General features: G+C 39.0%; 1 protein-coding gene across 3 annotated transcripts in view; it reads left to right on the top strand.

Annotated features, from left to right (window-relative positions):
• Positions 1-26,435, top strand: part of fbxo38 (F-box protein 38) — a 154,116-nt gene that overhangs the window by 18,256 nt on the left and 109,425 nt on the right. For all 3 annotated transcript variants that reach the window (XM_053505322.1, XM_053505323.1, XM_053505321.1), the window contains 5 exons: positions 3,956-4,178; positions 4,441-4,574; positions 6,173-6,336; positions 6,415-6,580; positions 6,682-6,957. In XM_053505322.1, coding sequence (XP_053361297.1) covers positions 4,048-4,178; positions 4,441-4,574; positions 6,173-6,336; positions 6,415-6,580; positions 6,682-6,957 — 871 coding nt within the window. In that variant the 5' untranslated portion in view covers positions 3,956-4,047. The remainder of the gene's footprint in view (positions 1-3,955; positions 4,179-4,440; positions 4,575-6,172; positions 6,337-6,414; positions 6,581-6,681; positions 6,958-26,435) is intronic.

Genomic DNA, 26,435 nt, shown 5'->3' with positions numbered 1-26,435 from the left:
ATGTCATCTGGGTCCAAATCAGCATTTTCAAATATACAATCAAGATTAGGGCTAGGCCATATTATACCTTTCACGGTAATACCGGTACAGTGTTAGGCAATGATAAGGAAATGAAATATCGCGATAGAATATGGGTAAAACGCGCATGCGCAGTGCCTTTGTTTTCATACGCTTATGGCGGAAAAAGCATGGCGGCGGCGGAGAATAAGAAGGGCGAAAGCGGATCGTTGAATGAAACAGATGAACCAGAATTGGTTTGTAAAAATGGTGCAACTTCAGTGGTGTGGAACTGGTTTGGTTTTCGTCCGTCAGATACCCAACAAAGCACAATTTTTTTTTTGTAGAACATAACATGCAAGCGGGTCGTCGTAGTAGGGAGTTAACACCACAAACCTATTTCATCATTTAAAGCAGAAGCACTTGTTGGAGCACAACAAAGCTGTTAAAGCACGTGAAAAACGTCCATGAGCCGTAGCATAATTTATCCATGTTTTTTGTTTGCTTGTTTTGTTTTTACTCAAGAGTTTTGAGTTTTATTATTTGACCTATTTATTTGCCACACTGCAGTTTATGTTGCAAAGCAACTCTTTTTAGGTTTTGTGGATATTATACATGGTTATGCTTAGGATATGTCTGCCCATTTCGACTGGAAATGTGTGTTAAATTGTCAACAAGGAATTTGCATTTGCACTGTTAAAATTTTATATAGTTTTAATGCACATACAAACAGCTTGTTAAATAAAAAGATTAATTGATGTTTTTTTTTTGCACTAATAAAGTTTTGGAATTGTAAAGTATTTTGTCTCGTGTCAATCATATTGTCAGTTATATCGTTATCACAAATTTTCAAATATATATATTGTGATAAATATTTTTGGCCATATTGCCCTGCCCTAATCAAGATAATCAGATAGTTTTGATTTAGGGGCCACTGCTCACACCTGTGCAACATATAGTCACGAGAATCCAAAGAACAGACAAGCTTTGCCATCAAGTCTTGTCTCTAATCAGATTGTGAAGACAACAAACTACATTGGAAAGATTCAGTAAATGAATTAACATAAATGAAACACACTCACCTGCTTTTGTTTTTCTGCACTTAATTAGTACCAAGAAAAAGATGATGCAATCATCCCCAAGTTCATTGAGTGCGAGGTCACTCATGGAGTTGGTTGGAGATAATTTAACTTTCTGATCAGTATGAACCTGAATAGTTTGGTTACAGGATACTGTTTGACAGTGATATGTGTATCTTACATGTACCACCATAGAATTACACATTTACTGGTATATAAGGCCTCTTGTGTAGATCCATGTACATTCTCTGTATATAAAATGTTTATTAAATCGTAAAACATTTGCAAAACCTGGACAATTTATTTTTGATGATTTCTATAAGACAGGGCATAACACACCCCTGGTTTTTATTTATTTTCAAGATGAGGTGATGTGAAGTAACCCCTATTTTTTTGAGTAACATATATACATGCAGACCTTCGGTTCTGGGTGGTCGAAAAGGGGTACCCCCCAAAAAAATTTTTTTTTCAGAAATATCTCAATAACCACAAGAAAGAGCCAAATTCTGATTGCAGAATCTGAATCTACATTAAAAAAATTAAATAAATACACCCAGTTTCATCTCCATATGACATAATGCAAGTGAGTTATCTAGGAAAAGAGGATTTCAAAAAGGGGCCTGATTTTAAAATCAAGATGGCTGCCATTTTTTAACGAGCGGGAGTTGGGACAAAAAAATTGGCCTGTTTTATTTTCATCCCAATACCAACAATTGGTGAAAAAAAATCAGCAAAATCTGTGATCATGTGGTGGAACCTACCGGTTGATTTGAGATGGAATCACCCAAATGTAATTTGCAATTCCTTTTGAATAATGTCCGGGATATTACTCCATAAATGTAAATCAGAAAATAACAAAGGGCAAAGACACGAGTTGGAAAGGTGCAAGATCATGTTCAAAATGCAGAGCAGGTGCAATGTAAGATGATTAAGCTGATGAACCAATAAGAGAATAAACAACTCGACCTAGAAGGGATGATACAGAGCACTCAGCCAAAGATCCAAATGTTGGAGTAGATTACAGAATCTGAATATACCTAAAAAATGACATAAATATACCCAGTTTCATCTCCATATGACATATAGCAAGTGAGTTATCTAGGAAAAGAGGATTTCAAAAAGGGGGGTGGCACATCTTGAGGCGTGTCGAGGCCAAAAATCAAGATGGCTGCCTTTTTTAACGAGTGGGAGTTGGGACAAAAAAATTGGGGGTTTTTATTTTTATGCCAATACCAACAATTGGTGAAAAAATCCGCAAAATCTGAGAAGTGATGGTGGAAAATTTCTCTTCCACTAGTTGATTTGAGATGGAATTACCCATTTGCAATTGCGTTTCCCATATGTGGACGAACAAAGTGTGCCATAATTCAAATGCAATTGCAAACTTTGCATTACCGTTTGCTTTATTTGCCCTCGCAACCCTAGGCACGTGACAAATTAACACACGAAAAAAAAACGTAATACAAATTCTCATATAATGTTTATTTTGTGGCACATTTATTTTGCAAGGGTTTGTCATGTAATACAAAAATGTTTACACAAACTGAATACTGCAAAGGGAAGGGTTGTAGTTATTAGCAAGGATATAGTGCATTATAGTACAGTTTTTTACATTTAAAATTTCTATAGCAAAAAAGTTATTGAATTTTGTTGATTTGCCATTTTTTGCACATATGAGATAATCTCGGTTCACCTCCATGGCTCAAATTTCCCCCTCTTGGTCGGTGACTGCGAGTGACGTCACTCCGCATACAAGTGGGTCTATACTGTATACCCCACAGTATAGACTCACCCCTGACGCTGATTGACAGGTTTCGGTGTAACGCGATGGAAATGCAATTGCAAATGGATTAGCAATTGTGTTTGAGTTTTGGCCGGCTTCACACGCAACGCAGAGAAAGTTAAAAACCAAACGTGGTAATTGATTTTGCAAATGCAAATGGACTTTTCTTTTTTTTTTTTATTTTGCCGTCAGTGTGCGTCCGCGAAGGCAAAAAAGCAAACGGTAATGAAAAGTTTGCAATTGCATTTGAATTATGGCACACTTTGTGCATCCACATATGGGAAACGCAAATGTCCATATACATTAGTAAATTCACATTTAATTTTTAAGCATTAGATATAAAATGTATAATTTCTCTGTGAAAGTCCCTGCAGTGTTTAAAATGCTTGAATTTTTCTGCACTGCAATTGATTGTTCTTGTATATATTAAATAAAATGTAATTTAAGCATGTACTGTAAACTTCAGGGCAAAAATATTGACCCTACTAAATTGCTATTTGGAAATGTATTTAACTGTTACAAATACTATCATTATTATCTTTCTGCCTTTTAAATTCAGGTCAGGAATAATTCACATATTAAAATTTAGGTAGACAGAAGTCAAGTCTTTAAATGTAATATCTTGAAGTAAAATAAAACATAATCGGGAGGTCGGGGTGTCAGTCAATCAGTTATAAGTTGTAAGGGTTTACTTACTTTTAACACTACTCTTTTGAATCTTGAATGATTGTGTTCAATAAAGAACAGAATGGCAGTTTTGTAGTATTTGTCAGTATCTTGGCTTAGGTGATCAGATCATATTTAATGACAAATTGATGCAGAAAACCATAAAAGTCCAAAACTTTTTCTTGCCACTGTACAGTATTTTGTCTGAGGTTGTGGTACAATCACAAAGAGCTCTACATACTGCAGCACTACTCTTGCTTTATTATTATTTTAAATTACAGTGCAGGTGCTAAACAACAGTGCAGTAAAAACTAGAAGCCACCATAGTGCCTTTTAGGTTATACCCGTTTATTAATTGTTCATTTAAAAATAACTTATTTGTATAAATATATTTTTGTTGCTTTGTTTATTTTGTATTATTTTCTCCTAGACACCATAGCCAATGGTGAATGACTAAAGAAGCTTGTATTTCATGGATTAAATAGCTTGCCTTTCTTGACTGACTACAACATTATCCAGGACATGATGAGCCCTAGGCGAAAATCCACTAAAATAAGTGTGGCTGGAGGATCAAATTGCTCTTCTTTCCAAAAAGAGGAACTAAAAGATTACATAAATGAGCTTTCACATGAGGTGCTCTGCCATATATTCCGGTTAGTATTGTGTACATCATTCTTCACTCTAATGAGATACAGTGCATTATTTTTCCTATTGCGAAATAACCATAGTGTTTGCATTATTTATCACAGAACTTCGATAAACTTTTTAGTTGTAAAGTGTCTTATTGGACTGATTATTTTTTTCTTTGTAAAAATGTTCTAGCAAATCATTACAAACTTGTAGCTTGAATTAAAACAATTTTTGGAAAAAATTACATATACTGTATATGTACATATAATTTTCCCCTGTCTGTAGGTATCTGCCTATGCCAGACATTATGTGCATGGAATGTCTATCACGAAAGCTGCAAGAGGCAGTAACTCTATATTTGCGGGTGGTGAAAACAGTGGATCTGTGTGCCAGCAGGTGGTGGGAGTACATGCCTTCAGGTTAGGAAAGCCTATGTCACATGTTGGATTATAAACATGTATATTATTGTCAGTGTTGATCTAAGAGCATCCAGCTTCACTTTGTTACCTATTCTGTGTGTAAAGAATTTTTTTCCAACAAGTTTAATTGTCCCTGTTTAATTCTCAAGTTGTAAGAGCAGCAGGTATAATAGGGTGATTTATTGTGTTTTTGTCTGTGTCCCAATCATGTTGGATTTACACTCACCTAAAGGATTATTAGGAACACCATACTAATGCGGTGTTTGACCCCTTTTCGCCTTCAAAACTCCCTTAATTCTACGTGGCATTGATTCAACAAGGTGCTGAAAGCATTCTTTAGGAATGTTGGCCCATATTGATAGAAGAGCATCTTGCAGTTGATGGAGATTTGTGGAATGCACATCCAGGGCACGAAGCTCCCGTTCCACCACATCCCAAAGATGTTCTATTGGGTTGAGATCTGGTGACTGTGGGGGCATTTTAGTACAGTGAACTCATTGTCATGTTCAAGAAACCAATTTGAAATGATTCAAACTTTGTGACATGGTGCATTATCCTGCTGGAAGTAGCCATCAGAGGATGGGTACATGGTGGTCATAAAGGGATGGACATGGTCAGAAACAATGCTCAGGTAACCTGTGGCATTTAAACGATGCTTAATTGGCACTAAGGGGCCTAAAGTGCGCCAAGAAAACATCCGCCACACCATTACACCACCACAACCAGCCTGCACAGTGGTAACAAGGCATGATGGATCCATGTTCTCTTTCTGTTTAAGCCAAATTCTGACTCTACCGTTTGAATGTCTCAATAGAAATCGAGACTCATCAGACCAGGCAACATTTTTCCAGTCTTCAACTGTCAAATTTTGGTGAGCTCCTGCAAATTGTATCCTCTTTTTCCTATTTGTAGTGGAGATGAGTGGTACCTGGTGGGGTCTTCTGCTGTTGTAGCCCATCCGCCTCAAGGTTGTGCATGTTAGGGCTTCACAAATGCTTTGCTGCATACCTCGGTTGTAATGACTGGTAATTTTAGTCAAAGTTGCTTTTCTATCAGCTTGAATCAGTCGGCCTATTCTCCTCTGACCTCTAGCATCAACAAGGGATTTTTCGCCCACAAGACTACCGCACACTGGATGTTTTTCCCTTTTCACACCATTCTTTGTAAACCCTAGAAATAGTTATGCGTGAAAATCCCAGTAACTGAGCAGATTGTGAAATACTCAGACTGGCCTGTCTGGCACCAACAACCATGCCATGCTCAAAATTGCTTAAATCACCTTTCTTTCCCATTCTGACATTCAGTTTGGAGTTAAGGAGATTGTCTTGACCAAGACCACACCCCTAAATGCATTGAAGCAACTGCCATGTGATTGGTTGATTAGATAATTGCATTAATAAGAAATTGAACAGGTGTTCTTAATAATCCTTTAGGTCAGTGTATAAGCATATTTGGTGTCAATTCTTCTGCAAGTCTGACCCGATTTTACAGATGGCATATTAATGAAGGCATATTGAGCAGCCCAAATAAATATAACGTTCTAAAGCTTTTATTTATTTATTTATTTTATTTTATTTTATTTTGTGCACTTCACATAGGTTTTACAGACACAAATTTCCTCACCCTGCTGAAGAAAATGCCCGATTTGGAGCAGTTGTATGGTTTACACCCACGTTATTTAGAGCGTAGAAGGGTCAGAGGATATGACGCTTTTAGTATTCCTGGTGTTTTGGAGGCTCTTCAGGCTTGTCCTAGCCTTTTGGTGAGTGCAGTATATGCAATTATTAGTTTATTATTTTATTATTATTTTTTTGTCTTCTTAAATGAAGTTGTTTTAAAGGGTGTGGAGACATCTCATTTGGAGCTGGTAGAAGCAATATGGAACTACATGCCACAAGTTCACATCCTTGGAAAGTTCCGGAACCGCAACGGAGCATTTCCTATTCCCACAGAAAACAAACTTACAATTCCAGCTGCAGCTAAAATTCAGACACTTCACCTTGTTGGTATGGATCAAACTGTTAAAATTTTCCTGTGTAATTTTATGCATTAACTTGATAAGTTAATAAGTGGCTCTATTAATGTATAAAATATTTAAATTCCTTAGGTGTCAATGTCCCAGAAATTCCTTGTGTGTCCATGCTCAGACACTTGTATCTGAAGTGGGTTCGCCTTACAAAACCTCAACCATTTAAGGATTTTTTATGTGTGAGCCTGCGCACATTTGTCATGAGGAACTGTGCTGGGCCCACCAACTCCTTGAAGTATGTACCACTGGTGACGGGTTTGGCCTCTGCACGCAATTTGGAGCAGGTAGAACTTGTAAGGGTTCCTTTCTTAGGAGGACTAATACAACATGTGGTGGAAGACAGCTGGAGGTCAGGTGAGGACAAATTTGCATACCATCGTTTCTGTCTGTATATTTGTTTCACTCACAGTAGTTCATAGATCCTTTAAAGTCTAAATTATTTGGTGTGTGTTTGTTTCATTTAGTGCATATACAGAATCAGGGATTTTGTATATATTTTATTATGTTATGTTATTTTAGGCTTAATATATTACTATATATATATATATTTTTTTTAAAGTGATAGTAGAAAAGGGGAGGGGTGAATAGAAGAGGAGGGGGGGTTGCGGAGCAGGAGTTGCTTTTGCTGACAGAAGGCTGTTGCAGCAGTAGGATGCAGGTGAGCGGCTGGCGGAAACCAAATTTGGTTATGTCAAGGTGACATCTCATTGTGGTGGGCAGTTTTCCATGGGTTGCTCGTTGGCAGAGATGTGGCCATTAAGAATGCACGCTTTTTCCCGCGAGATGCCGCAATTTGGCGCCCGCGACTTGCCGCAAGCAACATTCGGGAATTTAAATAAATGTGTTGTGCTTCACTGAATATCCATCAGATGGCGCATGGAAGGACTTTATTTAAAAGCCAGGCCAAGTACAACGAAGAATCGTGTATAATTAGTTAGCCAAAAACAATATTTTTTCCAATGCTGAAGCAAACATAAATTTAGTTTTGTTTTACAACAGATCTTTCATGATGAATGTGTGTATACAGTGGTGTGAAAAACTATTTGCCCCTTCCTGATTTCTTATTCTTTTGCATGTTTGTCACACTTAAATGTTTCTGCTCATCAAAAACCGTCAACTATTAGTCAAAGATAACATAATTGAACACTAAATGCAGTTTTTAAATAAAGGTTTACATTATTAAGGGAGAAAAAAAACTCCGAATCTACATGGCCCTGTGTGAAAAAGTGATTCACCTATGTATTTCTTCTATACAACATATTGTTAAGACTTTTTTTATTTTACTTAATTATATTTTAAACTGCGTAGAGTAAAAAATGTCACTTTGCGCCACCTGGCGGTCATTTCACGAATGACTTTAAAATGCAACTGATTTATTTTGGCTTCTGCCGACGGTAATAGGCATTCTGGTTGTCCACCTACTGTAATCATGGTGTTTGCTTTGGTTATGACATAGCATAGTTTATTATCTGCTGTGGTAGATCTAAATTATTCAAATTTAATATTGTTTTAACGATAATTGCGCGGAAGCGAGTTCAGAACTAAATCGCTGCTCCTGCAACACCCGAAACGTTCAGAAGCTTCAAATAGAATAAACAAACTAATAAATTTTCTCCATACGATATAAAATTAAGTAGAGCTTTCCTTTTTGTTATAGTACGAAACCCCTAGATTGACAAAGGAGGAGAAAAAACGGCAGAAAAAAGTCATGCCAAAAACGTTGGGTTATAATGCAAAACATGACTTGTTTTTTTTTTCTGCCTTTTTTTCCCCTTGGAGGCTCTGTAGTAGTTTTTTTTCAGTTGAATATGAAAAAAAAGATACCGCTGATTATCAATGCGGGAATGAATGGCGCATTGTCCAAGTGCAAGTTGATCTTGGAGCTAAACTATTTGCTTTGGGTAAAAGCACCATCTAGCGATCATTGTGTGTCAGCAGCAGCTTCCCATTCAAAACAATAGGCGGTCAAATGACCGCTGAACCGCGTTATAAGTAGGTGACACTGGCGTGGCGCTTCTAGTGTTAAATAGTTGTTGTAATGTCTTAACAGGGACAAAACAATATAAAAACAGGACCATGCCTCGGTTTAAATAGTCTTGAAGTAATTTAATTACCTAATAGTAGACTATCTGATAGTGTTAACTATGTGAATGTCCCGATTCGTTATAATGCCAACATATTAACGTTTTTTTAAAAACGTAAAAATGTGTCGACATCATCAGAAGACATGAATAACCAATATACACCACTTACAATAAGTTAGGGATATTGTGAGAAACTTAGTGGATGTCATACATACATGGTTTGTTTCAGTTCAGACATTTTTGGGATAGGGAGGCAATTGTATTGGGGACACACCTCATTTTGTGTTTTCCATGTAATGGTCTCATTGTGTACAGGTGTGCCTCATATTGGGGCCATCCCAAAGGACAACCTTTTTCAATGTGGCATCAATTTCAACGTTCTGTGGGTATAAAAAGTTGGTATTATAAATAAGTCATTCCAAGTTTGTTATTCAAACAGCCATGAACACACGATGTCACTTAACAGACAAGCAGCGCCACCTGGCCATGGCGCTACTTCGGGTAGGTGGCAGGCAGTCAGATGTTGCTAGTGAACTGGGTGTGTCTCAAGGTGTAATCAGCAGACTTGCATCAAGACACAGAACTACGGGCAGAGTTCATGACAGAACCAGGATTGGAGCCCTACGAATGACAGACCGCAACGATGACCAGTACCTAAGGACCTATGCACTCAGATATTATGCAACTGCCACACAGCTGCAGGCCTGTTTACGAGATGCGAGGGGTACTAGGGTTTCCAGACAAACCATTCGCAACCAACTCCACCACTTTGGCTTGAATACCAGACGACCGTTGCAGGTGACTCTACTGTGAATGTTTGCAGTGGGTACAAGACCATGTGACCTGGACAATGCAGGAGTGGTCTACCGTCCTGTGCACAGAAATGATTGTCGTCAGCGTTGCTGGAGAAGACGAGGTGAGCGATACGCTGAGGTCCACAGGGTTTTCTTTGGTGGAGGAGGTGCAACAGTCTGGGCAGGCATCACCAGTCAGCGCAAAACAAATTTGGTTCTTACCTCAGAGACATCATAAATCCCATCATCACCCCTCAATTCCTCCAGCACACCCCCAACTTTCTGTTCATGGATGATAATGTTCTACCTGAGTGCCTTATATGGTATGGCCATTAATGTCCCCTGACCTGAACCCCATAGGGGCAAACCCCATAGTTTGCCAGATGAGCCCAATTAAAGAATAAGTAATGAAGAAGGTTGTTCCACATTATTGAGCAGGCCACAGGACAATTGATATTTAACGAAAACTCATCATACTGTGACATTTGTGGCTGATTCAGAGCACAGACAGGTTCGTGCAGATGAAGGCAGAATGAAAGAGGTTTCTGCCAGACAAATTCATCAGATTAAAAGAGCAGCTGCTGAAATGCCATTACAAAGCAGCAAATAGGTATTTGAAGCTGCTGGTGCCTCTGGAGTCCCGCAAACCTCAAGGTGTAGGATCCTTTAGAGGCTTGCAGTTATGCATAAATCTGTTCATAAACTATTCGGCCACCCTTAACCAATGCTCACAAGCAGAAACGGTTGCAGTGGGCCCAGACTAATTTTCAAACAGTCTTGTTTACTGATGAGTGTCATGCAACCCTGGATGGTCCAGATGAATGAAGTAGTGGATGGTTGGTGGATGGCCACCATGTCCCAACAAGGCTGCAATGTCAACAAGGAGGTGCTGGAGTTATGTTTTGGGCCAGAATCATGGGGAGAGAGCTGGTAGGTCCCTGTAGGGTCCCTGAAGGTGTGAAAATTACCTCTGCAAAGTATATTAACTGACCACTTTCTTCCATGGTACAAAAAGAAGGAACCGTGCCTTCTGAGCAAAATCATCTTCATGCACGACAATGCACCATCTCATGCTGCAAAGAATACCTTTGTGTCATTGGCTGCTATGGGCATAAAAGATGAGAATCTCATGGTGTGGTCACAATCCTTCCCCGTGCTTAACCCCATTGAGAACCTTTGGAGCATCCTCAAAAGATCTATGAGTGTGGCAGGCAGTTTGATTAAAAACAGCAGCTCTGGGAGGCTATTCTGACATCCCGCAAATAAATTTAAATTAAAATTTTATTTGTCACGTACACAGTCATACACAGTACGATATGCATTGAAATGCTTTTTCGACTACCAGTGACCTTAAAATAATAGCTTAAACATAAGAAATAAATATAAATAAAGGAAATATGGTAGAAAATAAAGTTAACTGGTAAAATATACTGTACAAGTAAAAATAAAGATATATTGCAGTAAAAGAAATATTGCAGAAAAATGAAATTAACTAGTAAAATATAATGTGCTAAGTGAAATAAAAGAAAAATATACTGTACAAATAAAAACAAAATATATATAATATAGAAATATAAAAGAGGAAAATAGAAATTTGTCCATATAAGAAATGTAAAAATGGCTGTGGTGTGCAAATATGCATAAAGTGACTTATTTAAAGTGTCTTATTATTTAAAGTGATTTGTATAAGTATATAGTGCAAAAAGTGTGCATGAACATGTCTATAATGGCCATAAATGCCCAGTCAGTGTTTGATGTAAAAGAGATATTAGTCCTGTATTGTGTTGTGGTTGAGAGACCTTATGGCCTGTGGGCAGAACTCCTCCTCAATCTCTCTGTATTTGTCTTCAGGGAGCAGAATCGCTTTCCAGACCGCAACAGAGAGAACAGTCCATTGTTGGGATGCCTGAGGTCCTTCACCGTCTTCCTGGCCTTAGTCCAGCACCGTTTGCTGTAGATCGAGTGCAGGTCAGGGAGCTCGGTGCGGATGATTCGTTCAGCTGAACGCACCACCCTCTGTAGAGCTCGTCTGTCCTGCATGGTGCTGTTCCCGAACCAGGTTGTAATGTTTCCCGCTAGGACGCTCTCTATGGTGCAGGAGTAGAAATTCCTGAGCACCTTAGAGGGCAGTCTAAAGTCTCTCAAGCGTCTGAGGTGGTAAAGACGCTGCCGGGCCTTTTTCACCAGTGGTGATGTGACCACCGAAGTATCGAAAGTTGTCCACTCTCTCCACTGGGCTGCTGTTGATGACTGGGGTCTGGTAGTTCCTCTCCTGCTTTGTACAAAAGTCCACAATCAGCTCCTTTGTCTTGCTGATGATCAGGAGGAGATTGTTCCTCTGGCACCATTTCTCCAGATTTCCAATCTCCTCTAGGTAGGCTGACTCATCGTTGTTTGTGATCAGGCCCACCACAACAGTGTCGTCAGCAAACTTGATGGCGGCGGTCGAGTTGGTAGTGGCCACGCAGTCTAATGTGTACAAAGAGTACAGCAGGGGTTTAGAACACAGCCCTGGGGGGCTCCAGTGCTGAGAGTGAGTGGGGCTGAGACATGTCCGCCCATCCTTACTGCCTGTGGTCTGCCAGTTAGGAAGTTGGAGATCCACTGGCACATAGATGAGCTAAGTCCCAGGTGCTCCAGCTTGGTGGTGAGTGTGGAGGGAATTATGGTATTAAATGCAGAGCTGTAGTCGATGAAGAGCATTTTAACATAATTTCCTTTCCTAGTGTCCAGGTGAGTGAGTGATGTGTGAAGAAGGTGCAGGCTCCTAGAGTCACTCTGTTGGAGTTGCGCGACGTCCCTCTGAACCGGAACTTCCTGTTTCAGCCTTTGTTTGTATTTTGGCATGAGGAAAATGGCGGCGTGGTCGAATTTACCGTTTTAAACGGTGGACGAGATTGTGCCTTGTAGCCGTCCTTGACTGTCGTGTAACAATGATCTAGTGTCCTTTCGCCCCTGGTGGGGCAGGTGATGTGCTGATAAAAGTTCCTTGCTGCACGTTTGAGGTTGGCACTGTTAAAGTCCCCCGCCGTCCCTGTGTTGTGTCTGGTGCTGTGTGAGTGCCTTATGCAGCTCGCATAAGGCAGTGTCCGTGTCCGCTTGTGGTGGAATATAAGCGGTGTGATTATGACCGATGTGAACGACACATGATGGACAGTAGTTCCAAATTTGGTGTGCAGGAGCGTGTGAAAGGGACAACGCTCGCGCTGTTGCACCAGCTGCTGTTTACTATTAACCACACGCCGCCTCCCCTTGACTTCCCCGAGTCCTGCGTCCTGTCCATGCGATGAACCGAGAAGAACTCGGCCGGCTGGATGGCGTGGTCTGGCATCGCTGGGTTCAGCCATGTCTCGGTAAAGCAGAGGAGATTGCAGTCCCAAATGTCTCTCTGAAACTTTATCCTGGCCCTGAGGTCATCGAGCTTGTTCTCCAGTGACTGGACGTTGGCAGGATGCTAGGCAGAGGTGTGCGGTGTGCATGAGGGGTGTACATGAGGTTTGTTCAATAAAATTCAAATTATACCCTAATAGTTGATGACTAGAAAATTATACTAATAATTATGAAAATCAAGGAAAGATATCATTTGCGTATTAATTTGGAACACTGTGTGTGTGTATATATATATATATATATATATAAAGTTAATATTCTTTTATGAACACGAAGTGCTTGGGGCTTTTTATAAGAATCATTATATTTTTTGCTGTTTTTATCCAGCATTGAATAATTATTTCATCCATTATTTTACCACGGCTGGAAATAATAGCTGGAATGTGATTGTGAATTTATGACTGAAATAAAGCTGTTCGTCGCCATGCGGAAAACCGTGGCTCGTACTTTCACTTTACAAAAGCCAGCGTTTTTTATCAAAAGGCTGATAAACGCGTGTTGTACTGTACTGTATATACAACGCAACAGCACGGTCAGTTACTGTATTTCCATTTCTCACCTTTCATGTAGGTCTGCTTGGTCTTGTTAATTAGTTTTCGACCCCTCAATTCTGCAAATTCCCCCATCAGCGAAACCGGTTTGATAGGTGTGAAGTTATTGTGAATACAAGGTTAGAGGAATTAAAGTAACTGGGGTTCTGTGGGTGTTCACCTCGGAGCGCTTCAGCATTGAAAACAATATTGTTTTAGGGTAACTTTATTAAAGATTATACACTTTTGTATCCTTTGTTGTCCTTTTTTTTTCTGCTCACACGCGCCGGCATCTTTAAATTTAAACAGAAAATAATATTGGGCTACGTTATTTTTCATTTAAATTAAACGGCTGACTGAAGTTGAATATACACAATAAATTAATAATTGCGTTTGCTTTACATTTGAGCACTCGTGTAAATAGCTTTTTTATATACTACCATATCATATATTTATGTCTAGTCCTGTCTTATTCATATTTTACATTACATGCCGTTTGTAATTTACTTGTGATTGTACTTTTAAAATGTAACCTACAGTAGGTACAATTTTAGATGAATTTTAAAGCATCTTTTTTAGACCTAAACATTCCTTTTTATTAATAGCTAGGTGTATTACGAAGTAAAGATCTGTTGTTCAGTTGTTCCATGCACAGTATATCTGTACGGAGAGATTGTGTGTCTGTGCGCGCGTCTCATACTGTAGGTGTGTATGCACAGAGAGTTTGTGTGTATTTGTGACGTTATCTTCGCCTTGAAACGTGCTTCCAACCAACCAACCCTGGCCTCCAAACTCAGCTCCATATATATTCTCGCTAGGGTACTTTTACTACCATTTAAAGCTATTTATTATAATAAGTGGTGCAGAGGTGTATAATAAATGTATTTAATTTTAAGTTTAAAAATATATCAACAACGTTAGTAAATACTATAGTACTACAGAGTAGAATAACATTAGAATAAATAGGGGAATCTACATTATACACAACCCATTTTCACGTTCCATGTAACTATGAAATACATAGCCTGGGTAAATACAGTCCATCCACACTTACAGTAGAGGCATTTTATGCAGGAACTTTATCCAGTTGTTGGTAATTAAATACGGGCCTTTTGCATGGCAGTACTTAAGATACTTAAAATATCAATTTGTTCAGCTAACTTGAAAAGTGTAATTTCTACAAACTCAAATACCAGAAAGTTCTAAATACTCAAGGTCTAATAATTTGATCTAATTCTGATTTAAGTTAACAGTACTTAATATGTTTTATTACTTTGAGCATTAGGGTTTACAGTGTGGTACAAAAGGTCTAAGAAGGAGACTAACTTTTGGGACTTTACAAAATCTGAATATATTTAGTAAATTTATGAATTACACTCAAAGTATTAAATCGAATTATAAAGTCTGATTTAATTGGTACCAATTAAACATTAGAAACATAGTTTCAATTTATGTTTGTTTTGCTGGCGAAATACATTTTAGGCAGAGACGTCTGCTCGTTTTAAACCCCTCAATTCTGCTAATTTCCCCATCAGCGAAACCGGTTTGATAACCTTACACCTATCGTGAATGAAAGGTGACAGGAGGGATTACAGTAAATGGGGTTCTGTGGGTGACATCTAGGAGCGCACTGTCGCGTTGTATTCAGCGAATAGACTAAAACAAAATTGTTAGCTTCTGCATTGGAAACAATATTGTACTAGGCTAACTTTATTAAAGATTATACACTTTCATATTCTTTGTTGTACTTCATCTTTTTTCACACATGCGCGATCATCTTTAAATTTTACCAGAAAATAATAGTGGGCTGGTAGGCACGTTATTTTTTAAATAACTTAAACGGCTGAAATATATACAATAAATTAATAATATCAAGAGAAACGTGGTCGGTCTGGCTTTTAGATAAAGTCCTTACTTGATAAAATTTTATTATTTAATTTATTATCGTATTATAAATGATTCATTTTCTCTATATTCTTGTTGAGTAAAGTCCTTCAGAGCAAGCATTGTGTCAGAAGAGTCTTCTTTCATTCACGATAGGTGTGAATTTATTAAACTGTGTGCGCTGTTGTCAAATTTTAGATGAATTAACAAGACAGAGCGGACATCTCTGCCTAAATTTTATTTCCCTAGGAAAACATAAAGTAGATTAAAAAAATATTAATGATTAATGATAGCAATGATAGAAATTAAATTGGACTTAATATTTGACTTTTCTTTTTATTTACTGTATGGACAGTCGTATTATGCTTTCTCTGGAGAATAAACAAACCTGGTAGATTATCTTAAAAGTCTTGAGCAGTAGAGGACTGGCCATCTGGAGCACCATAAAACATTAATTGAAATGAAATTCTTATGCAAAGAAAAAAGTGTGTATATGTGTGTGTGTGTGTGTGTGCGCGCATATATAAAACTCATGCTAGGGTATTTTACTACGCTGAAGTACCATTTAAAGCTATTTATTCATTTATCTTTTATTTGTTTACTTTCTTACTAACTAGCGAATGCTTTAGTAAAGCGCTCTAAAACAACAACAACATGAATGACAATGGAATATTACAGAACGCCCATGCACCAATCACTAACTATTAAGATGTTGGATTTGAATTAAAATAGCACTTTTATATTTATGTATATACGAATATACTGTGTGTGTGTGTATATATATACTTACCTAAAGGATTATTAGGAACTCCATACTAATACGGTGTTTAACCCCTTTCACCTTCAGAACTGCCTTAATTATACGTGGCATTGATTCAACAAGGTGCTGAAAGCATTCTTTAGAAATGGTGGCCCATATTGATAGGATAGCATCTTGCAGTTGATGGAGATGTGTATTTTACAATCTGCTAAGTTACTGGGATTTTTCACGCACAACCATTTCTAGGGTTTACAAAGAATGGTGTGAAAAGGGAAAAACATCCAGTATGCGGCAGTACTGGGCAAAAATGCCTTGTTGATGCTAGAGGTCAGAGGAGAATGGTCCGACTGATTCAAGCTGATAGAAGAGCAACTTTGACTGAAATAACCACTCGTTACAACCGAGGTATGCAGCAAAGCATTTGTAAAGCCACAACACGCACAATCTTGAAGCGGATAAGCTACACCAGCAGTTGACCTCACCGGGTTCCACTCATCTCCACCAAAAATAGGAAAAAGAGGCTACAATTTGCACGAGCTTACCAAAATTGGACAGTTGAAGACTGGAAAAGTGTTGCCTGGTCTGATGAGTCTCAATTTCTGTTGAGACATTCAAATTGCAGAGGCAGAATTTGGCGTAAACAGAATGAGAACATGGATCCATCATGCCTTGTTACCACTGTGCAGGCTGGTTGTGGTGGTGTAATGGTGTGGGGGATGTTTTCTTGGCACACTTTAGGCCCCTTAGTGCCAATTAAGCATCGTTTAAATGCCACAGAGCATTGTTTCTGACCATGTCTGTCCCTTTATTTTGAATATTATATTTTTATTTTTTGACCAACAGTTCCTCCAGTTTTATACAAAGGTTAACAATGTTATACATATATTTCTGGGCCAGTGGGCACAGGCAATTTAATGATCTTACAAGCCATGAAAAGGTCGTAACTTCAAACTATTATCCTTGACATTTGACAGGTAATTGAAAAAGCGTTCCCAGGTGTATTTGAAGCCAGCAATGCTATCAGAAAGATTGTGTCTAAGTCTCTCTAAATGCAAAGTACTAGAGAGTTCAGAAAGCCAGGATTTAAAAAAAGTTTTGTTGCCTTTTTCCATAGACAAAGAATAATTTTTTACCTACCACCATTCCATATTGGACAGCTTTTTCAATTTGGTGACTGAACCCACGAAGTGAGTCAGACCAACCAAAAACGGCAATTGCTGGATCAGGAGCAAGGGTACAAGAATAAGCCTTAGAGTAGAATCTGAAAATTTCGTTTCAAAACTCATAAAGTTTCGGGCATGACCAGAAATGATGTCCCAAGGATCCCTCTGCAGATTCACATTTGTTACAGTTAGAGGAGATGGAGGGGTAGAATTTGTTAAGCTTAACCTGGGAATAATGAAGCCGATGTACTACTTTATATTGGATAAGTTGGTGTCTTGAGTTAATAGAGCATTTATTTATGACCTTGATAAACTTTTTCCAATCCTCATTAGTAGTTTGAATACCTAAATCCTTTTCCCAGGAATCTTTGAAATACAGGGTAGATATGTCTAACTGACCAGTAAAAGCATCCATAAGATGGGAAATCAAATTAGAGGCATCAGGGGAGGCAGAAAGTAATTTATATATATCATGTTAGTCTGCTAATTGTTCAAAGTGGGGGATAGATGTACGAACATAGTTTCTCAGCTGCAGATATCTAAAAAATGTGATGGTGAAAGATCAAATTTCTGTTTCAGCTGAGGGAATGTGGCAAATTTACCATCCATGTAGAAGTCTCTTACAGTGACCATTCCTTTGCTGGACCAAATTGAAAACGTGAAGTCAATGAGTGATGGCTTAAAGGCGTGGTTATAAGCAATAGGAGTGGACAATGAGGTTGATGGCAACTTAAATACCTTCCGGACCTGACACCATATTTTGAGAGAGCTGCTTACTATAAAGTTTGTGTTGACCACTTTTATGGATGGTACAGGCGCCGCAAAAAGCAGAGAGGAAAGAGAGTAAATCTGTAGCACTCTGTTCGATGGCGAGCCAAGAAGGAATGTCACCTGAAGACCCCGCTGGATAAGATTTTTTCCAATATGTTAAGGCTCTGCAGTTTGCAGCCCTAGTCCACCCTGCGACCTTGGTTTACATACATGTAGTTTAGAGATACGGTGCGCTTTAAAGTCCCACACAAATGGTAGCACGATTAAATCCAGAGTTTGGAAAAGATTTTTGGGCAAAAAGATTGGCAGGTTTTGGAAAAGATATAGAAATCTTCGTTATATAGTAATATAGAAAGGTCCTCCAACTTTCTATATTAAGCTTTAAGCTCTCTAACATAGCTAACTAATTACATTTATAGATATACTTTGTATTTTTCGGAATGGTAACCCCCAAGTATTTTAAACTATCTGTTGCAATTTTAAAGGTAGGTTTTGTATAAAGCTTGGGTCAGTCTTATTAGTCACAAGCATGAGTTCACTCTTTTGCCAATTTACACAGTAACCAGAGAACTTTCCAAAAGTCTTCAGTAAATCTAATAGGGGTGGGATGGATCGTTCTAGATCGAGTAGATGGAGAATAATATCGTCGGCGTAGAGAGATATGTGATGGTCTAGTTGGCCTATCTTGGGTGAAAAAATAAGTGGGTTATTTCTAATAGCAGTCGCAAGTGGTTCTATAGCTATGGCAAAAAGCAGGGGTGAGAGTGGGCACCCCTGTCTAGTGCCCCTATGCAATGCGATTTGTGAAGACTTGTCAAAATTGGTGAGCACCGAAGCCTTAGGTTTGGCATAAAGCATTTTCACCCAGCAGGAGAACGATTCTCCTAGATCAAATTCCTGGAGCACTGCAATAATATAACTCCACTTAATTTGGTCGAACGCCTTTTCGGCATCCAGAGATAAGATGGCGACATTTGAAGCAGAATCTTGTTTTGAGTATAAAATGTTCATTAAGCGTCTCACATTAAAGAAGGAAAAGCGCCCAGGGATGAAACCGGTCTGATCAGGATGAATAATTTTTGCTATACATTTATTTAATCTGTTTGCAAGAATCTTAGTAAAGATTTTCAGATTTGAATTTAGAAGGGCTATGGGACGATATGATGCCGGATTGGTTTTATCCTTTCCTTTTTTTCAAGGATTAGGGAAATATTTGCGTCGTACATTGATTGAGGAAATTCCTGCTTATCAATAGAATGATTAAATAGTCTGAGCAACAAAGGAGCAAGTTTTTGAGAATAGTTCTTATAAAATTTAATTCCGAAGCCGTCAGGTCCGGCGGCCTTACCATTGGGAAAAGATGCAATGGCTTCGAGTATTTCATTTAATGTTATTTTTGCATTAAGGGCGTCTAGATCTGCTTTATCTAATTTAGGGAGGTGTAGTGATTGAAGAAAGTGGGAAAGAGTTGTAGGGACAGTAGAAGATCGAGATTCATACAAAGCCTCGTTAAATTCCTTAAAGGGGTCATACAGGCCTACATGCACTTTTTTAGGCTGCTTGAACTGAACTGAAATAGGGGTGGGATGGATCGTTCTAGATCGAGTAGATGGAGAATAATATCGTCGTTAGGAGAGTGCGTACACAACCACTCTACGATGATAAAGAGCCGCCCAGTGGTTTTCTTTTCATTTATTACAATAACATGCCCCTTCTGAAATCAGGCCAATCGCAAATGCCTGTCACTGTGACGCCACACCACAAGAGGCCGCTCCTACACTAGTTGATTGACACTGGTGTTTTAGCAAAGACTCGCCTAGAGTGAGAAGAAGCTGTCGGCCATAGTTTTTCACGGCTGGAGCAAAATGCCGCCTAAGCGAGTGTGGTGTACAGTTGTTGGGTGTAATAGAGAACACAGCAGTCGTCATTCACTACCGACATCTGAGCCGCTGAGAACGCAGTGGCTAAATTTTGTTTTTGAAGCTAATGTCCCCGCCGATCTACCTAAATGCGTTCATGTTTGCACTCATCATTTTTCACCAGACTGCTTTATAAATGCGGGTCAATATAAAGCAGGTAGGAAGCTGCTCCTAAAAAATGGATCTGTACTAACGCTTCGTGTTCCTGCTTCATCTTCACCAGGCTCAGTGAGTAATTTCTTTTTCTATGAATCTTTGCAGATCGTCTTTTCTAATAATCACGATGAATGCGGAGTGTAAATTAACTTTTTTGTAAAATTAAATACTCTCATAGAACATGGTTATGGCTTCTTCTCTGTGTACATCCGTCTCTATATAATCCCTAATCGCCCGTTTATAATAAACAATGCATTAAGGTGATTGTCTAGTTGCAAACTGTGTACGTAGTCGGAAAACTATATTGTGCTTACCTTTGTAACGTTAGATGGTTTATAACGATGTCTGTCGAAGATTAAGAAGTCATGAAAACACATCAGTAAACACATCGCGTCCGTATCTCTCTCAGTAAGCTTCTCCGCTTTATGTTGTTGCTCGCAGCAGTGTAACAGCCCATTAATTCATGCCCATGCAGTGAGGAGAAAGACAAATCAAGTCGGTTCATTCTTTTAATTTCTGCATTTTCAGGCGATATTACTAACTTCCGCGTAGGTTCCGTACTTAAATCAAACCAAAAACTACTTAAGAAAACAGGCTCAGGTTCTATATTCCAGCGTTTTCCAGGTTGGACTGCATTACCTACAAAGCACTGCGTTGTGGGCAATGCTTTGTGGGTAATGCCGTCCAAAGCATTGCCCGCACTGGACTACACTCCCGTGGCTATACCCCACGTGTGTTGTGAAGACACGCCCCACAGAACTGGGGGGGTGGGCTCAGCAGAGATCATAAGCATTTAAAGGAACATGAAATAGGTTGCTGAGAACAGAGCTATTTTTTACGAGTTAAAAGTAGTGTTTTTTTACACAACCATTGAAAATTTTTAATTAAATATATTACAAACTTTTTATTAGGACCCTAAAGATCATATTAACATTTAATAAAAAATGTTTCTGGATGATCCCTTTAAAACATTTGTTGATGTCACTGGGATTTGTCGTAAGGGCTCCATCCTTTTTCCTAATTTGGTGAATAGCTCTATTAGCTTGAATACTTCCTAATTGACTTCTAATTGTGAAAAAAGAGAACCCCCAGCGCCCCCCAACTTTCATTCTCTTCCCCAAACGAAGTGGAATACAAAATACAAACTCCATATGAACCGTGGAGCTACAAGGCTTCCTAAGGAGCAATAAGGACACTTATCAGCGGCAGTAAACTTAACCGTCGAGGAAAAAATAAATAAAAACAAACAAACAAACGGCTCCTCCTCTAACCTCGACGCATAAAATTAACAAAACTAGTGATTTTGAACATTAGCATGAAGCCAACAGCATTATCGAGCATTAGTATAGCAAAATACTGGACCCATAATCCTGCAAAAGGATACTTTCAATGTAGTCAAAAGTCTTGGTTATACTAGTGGGCGCGGACGGCGCATTTGAGGAAGTCAAAGGCTTCCTACATCTGAGAGCCCGGGTCACCGCTCAGTATAGCGGCGCATAAACAAGACCACACTCACAGAAGAAGTCAAGAAGCTGTGATAATTGCTTTGGCAAATGCTTCGGCGTCCTCGACTGAATTGAAGATTCTCTTTTCCGATCCCTGAGTGACAATCAGACGCGCGGGGAACAGTAGTCCAGTCGAGCGCCCCCCGTCCATCCCTTTATGACCACCATATACCCATCCTCTGATGGCTACTTCCAGCAGGATAATGCACCATGTCACAAAGCTCGATTGGTTTCTTGAACATGACAATGAGTTCACTGTACAGATCTGGCCTTAAAAAACGCACGTTTTCAGAAAAGGTATCCCACGACTTGCCGCAAGTGCGCACGGCAAGCTGTGAAAATGCCCTTCAATATCTGTAGGGGGCAGTCATGTTTCAGTCTAAAGTATTGTGTGTCTACTGAAGCCGAAAAATGTTATGTCTCTTAGGCGCCCATTGACGGCAAGCGACAGAGCTCATAAACGTGTCAAGCTTAAACTGATATGTATTTATTCTTCATTTTCATTCAGAATTATTATTATTAGTAGTAGTAGTTCTCCAAATTTATTATTATTATTATTATTATAATAACGCACCCGCGCGTGTACAAAAGGACTACAAAGATGTATGACGTGAGCCTATATTTACGCGCTTTCAATGCAGACGGGTACTGGTGGCTCAGTGGTAGGTGATTCGCCCGCCATGCGGGACACCCGGGTTCGATTCCCAGCTAGTGCTCAAAATGCCGGTGCTATTCGCTAAAATACCATGATATAGCCATTACATTATAAACTTATGCTACAGTACTAAATGCATGTTTGCAATTGAGAATTTCTTTTTCTTAAGCTATGAAACACATTAGCACTCACCACACAGTTGCTGTAATTTAATGATTATCATAAGCAAAAAGTGTAAAACAAAGGATTCACATTTATTACATTTTCACCCAGAGCGGGATTCGAACCAGGGTCTGGACGATTTTATAGGATATACGGATATTATACAGATTTTATTTAAGCAACGCCACACCACGTGGAAAGCAACAAAAATGCTTCAATTTCATTGGCTGTTACTGAGTGTCAGCTATTCACGACTGGCCCCCCGCGGAACGCAGAATCCCCGGGCTTCGACTGCGCTTTCTCCATTCGTTATTACAGGGACGGACTGGGACCAAAAAGTGGCCCTGGACTTCCTGGCCCACAGCAGCCCACACCATAATACATTGGCTCATTAATGTAGAGATACATTTTTAACACCAGTTACTAGTATAAAAATATAACACAATACAGAAATCAATGCTATTTAAACATGTTATTTGAATTATCACTGAACATATATTGGGTCAAAGAAACCCAAAGAAAAAAAAAAAAAAGAACATCAAGACAAACAACATATAAATCTATAAAGACAATATTTTAAAAGGAATGGCAATAAAACTGAACAGGTAAGCTGAAATAAAATCAGTAGCAGCAGTAGCTCACGCTAGTAAACTAGTTACTTATTTTAATTATTATGGTAGTCAATATTAACACGAAATAATGCTGAGAAACATTATTTCAATTAATATTGACCACCATCATAATAACTAGCACAAGTTAGTGCTGCTACTAATTTTATTCTGTTTGATTGCCATTCTTTTTACTTGGCTCTGGTAGATGAGGTGAGACGTGTTGGTCATCATCAGCATGTATTATGATGTGGGATGTGGTGCGCTGCTGGGTCCAGCCTCACTGTCCCTGACCTGTTATAGGCAGAATCTGTTCATTTGAAGCATTTCACAGCATTTACCTCTAAAGCTTTTTCTTATTTTCGCGTAACCTTTTCTTCTTCCTGCTTTTCATTCATGGAAATTATTATTAATTTGCTCAGAAAATTCGCTGCATCGGGAAAGGATCAATATCTAAAAATTTAAAGATGCCCACTTGTGTGGACAAGGAATACAAAAGTGTATAATCTTTAATAAAGTTAATCTAATACAATATTGTTTCCAATGCTGAAGCAAACATGATTTTGTTTTAGTCTATTCATTGAATACAACGCGACAGCGCGCTCCGAGGTGAAGCGCACCCACAGTTACTGTAATCCCCCATCTCACCTTTACAACAGGTGTGAAGTCATCAAACCGGTTTCGCTGCTGGGGGAATTCACAGAATTGGGGGTTTTAAAACAAATTAACAAGACCGAGCAGACTTCAGACAGGGGGTTTGGTTGGTTAGAAGTGGCGCTGACGGGGGGGCGGGAGGGAGTCTCGCCCGCGGAGCAATTCAGTGTAGAACCGCCACTGCCTATTTTCCACCACACCACGTACTTCCCTGATCTCCATCTCCGCGCTTTGCTTTTATAATGTGGAGCAAGCCCGAGATCATATTAACGTAGCATTCATCATTCAAAGTTATTCATATCAGTGTATAGTAAGTGTGATTTGAAAAGTGCTATAACTCCACCTGCTACAGTTTCAGTGGAACAATCTGACTACATGTAAAGTGCCATGAAAAAGTATTTGCCCCTTCCTATTTTTTTTCTTTGCATATTTGTCACACTTGTATAGGTGGAATTTCACCTCAACACTTTGGATGAGAACGTATAGGTTAATATGTATAGGTGAGAACAGCTGATTCACACTTAGGGAGAGTGAATAATTTGCATTTGAATGTTGTCTGGCATTGTAAGCACACGCAGTGACACTAAAAGAACAATAGGATTAATAGGAATAGGAGGCACTAAAGAGGAGGATTTTAATTTAGACTATAAAAAAATTAACCTGCGTCTATTTTTAGGCGTGCCAGCTGCCACTTTTTAGTCTTATAATGCTAAATAATATAATGATCCCGGGTTTGCACCCTGCGCTATAAAATACGAATACGACGGCCATCCGCGGACAGCAGCTCCTGCCTCCGTCCGCTCACACTTGCTCTTCTTTGAAGTCTGGGGCGCGTTCCAATTGCCCCGTTTGCATGCCGCACTTCCGCGTTGTGTGCGCGCGTCTCACTCACACCGCGTAGTAAAATCCACTGTAAACCAACAAACCTCGAGTATTTTATAGCGCGGATGAACCCGGGATCATTAGCAAGGAGAGCTCTTCTTTACTATTCGTGCCTAATTCCGCAGCCCTGCTTCTTCGCATATCTGAAGGAGAGGCCGCCTAACTAGTGAGCGAGGAGCGATATTGATTTGGGCACACGCCGTGACAGGCTGAAAAAAAACTATTGTCCTCAAAAATGTAACAGATGAGAACTCTGATTAATGTGCAAAAACTATATAATAAAACTATATAAGACTACATGCCTTTATAAGACTCAACTTTTATTTAAGCGCACTCACAATAACGAAAAAACGTGATTTTATTAATGTTTGAAAGCAAATAAGCTGCGCTGTTCTGTATTGTTTTTGGTGAACTTGAGCGCGTCAGAAAATGAACGCAAACGTTTTTTTAAATGGTCAGAGTCAGTCTGCTTGCTGTTTTCTCGACGCGTTCATAATCATTAGTCTACTTCTGCCGGTGCGCTCTGGAAAACTCCATGCATGCGGCTAAGCGCTGATTAAAACTATGGAGTAAATTAAAGAGGAGAATCACGATGCCGAATCGAAGTCCTGAGCCCAAACCTCATTTAAATTAAATTAACAAATACTATAAGTAAAAAAAAAAAAAATAGCCCACGTTTAGAAACCGTTTATAAATTCTTTTCGACATGAGTTGGCCCGGTGTTATGCGCAGAGCGCCGGGAGATTTCCTGAAGCTCCGAAATCACTGGGGCATTTTTTCTAAATAGATGCTATTGTTAATAACTGATGGAGGTTTGGGGCTGTATACACACACATTTTTGAGGGGTTTAAAACGAATTAGTCTGAGCAGACCTACATGAAAGGTGAGAAGTGAGTAACTGCGCGCGCTGTCGCGGTGTATATACTGTACAACACACGTTTATCAACCTACATAAAAACGCTGCCTTTAAAAAACGCTTTATAAAAACGCTGCCTTTTGTAAAGTGAAAGTACTTTACAAAAGACAAACTGCTTTATTTCAGTCATGAATTCACAATCACATCACATTCCAGCTATTATTTCCAGCCGTGGTTAAATAATGTATGAAATAATTATTAAATGCTGGACACAAACAGCAAATATGATGATTATTTTAAAATGCCAGAAGAAGCTTGTGGTCATAAAATAATATTTACTTAATAATATGATATATATAGTTCATTCATGTCTTCTGATGATGTCGACACATTTTTTACGTTTTAAATAAGATTTGTTGGCATATTCACGAATCAGGACATTCGCATAGTTAAGACTATCAGATAGCCTACTATCAGGAAATTAAATTAATTTCAACACCATGTAAACAGAGACATTGCCATGTCTTTTACTGTTTTGTCCCTGTTAAAACATTACAAAAAATATATAAGAAACTTATTAAGAATTTTAAAGCACGAATTTGGGCATCTCATTTCATCATTAGGAAAAAATATGAAGCACATATACACACATTTATCATAAAAGATCTGTTGTAAAGCAAAATAAAATTCATGTTTGCTTCAGCATTGGGAACAATTTTGTTTTAGACTAAGTAATTATACACAATTCTTCGTTGTACAGTACTTGGTCCGGCGTTTAAATAAAGTCCTTCCATGCGCCATCTGGCGGATATTCAGTGAAGCACAACACATTTATTTAAATTCCCGAATGTTGCTTACGGCAAGTCGCGGCGCGCCGCGCGCTAAATTGAGGCATCCCGCGGGAAAACACACGCAGTCTTAATGACCACATCTGTACTAAAATGGCCCCCACAGTTACCAGATCTCAACCCAATAGAGCATTTTTGGGATGTGGTGGAACGGGAGCTTCGTGCCCTGGATGTGCATCCCACAAATCTCCAAGATGCTATCCTTTCAATA

This window comes from Clarias gariepinus, chromosome 10 (assembly GCF_024256425.1).
Source record: "Clarias gariepinus isolate MV-2021 ecotype Netherlands chromosome 10, CGAR_prim_01v2, whole genome shotgun sequence".
NCBI lineage: Eukaryota > Metazoa > Chordata > Actinopteri > Siluriformes > Clariidae > Clarias > Clarias gariepinus.
The sequence above is the reverse complement of the archived record's forward strand: the minus strand, read 5'-3'. Positions and strand labels throughout refer to the sequence as shown.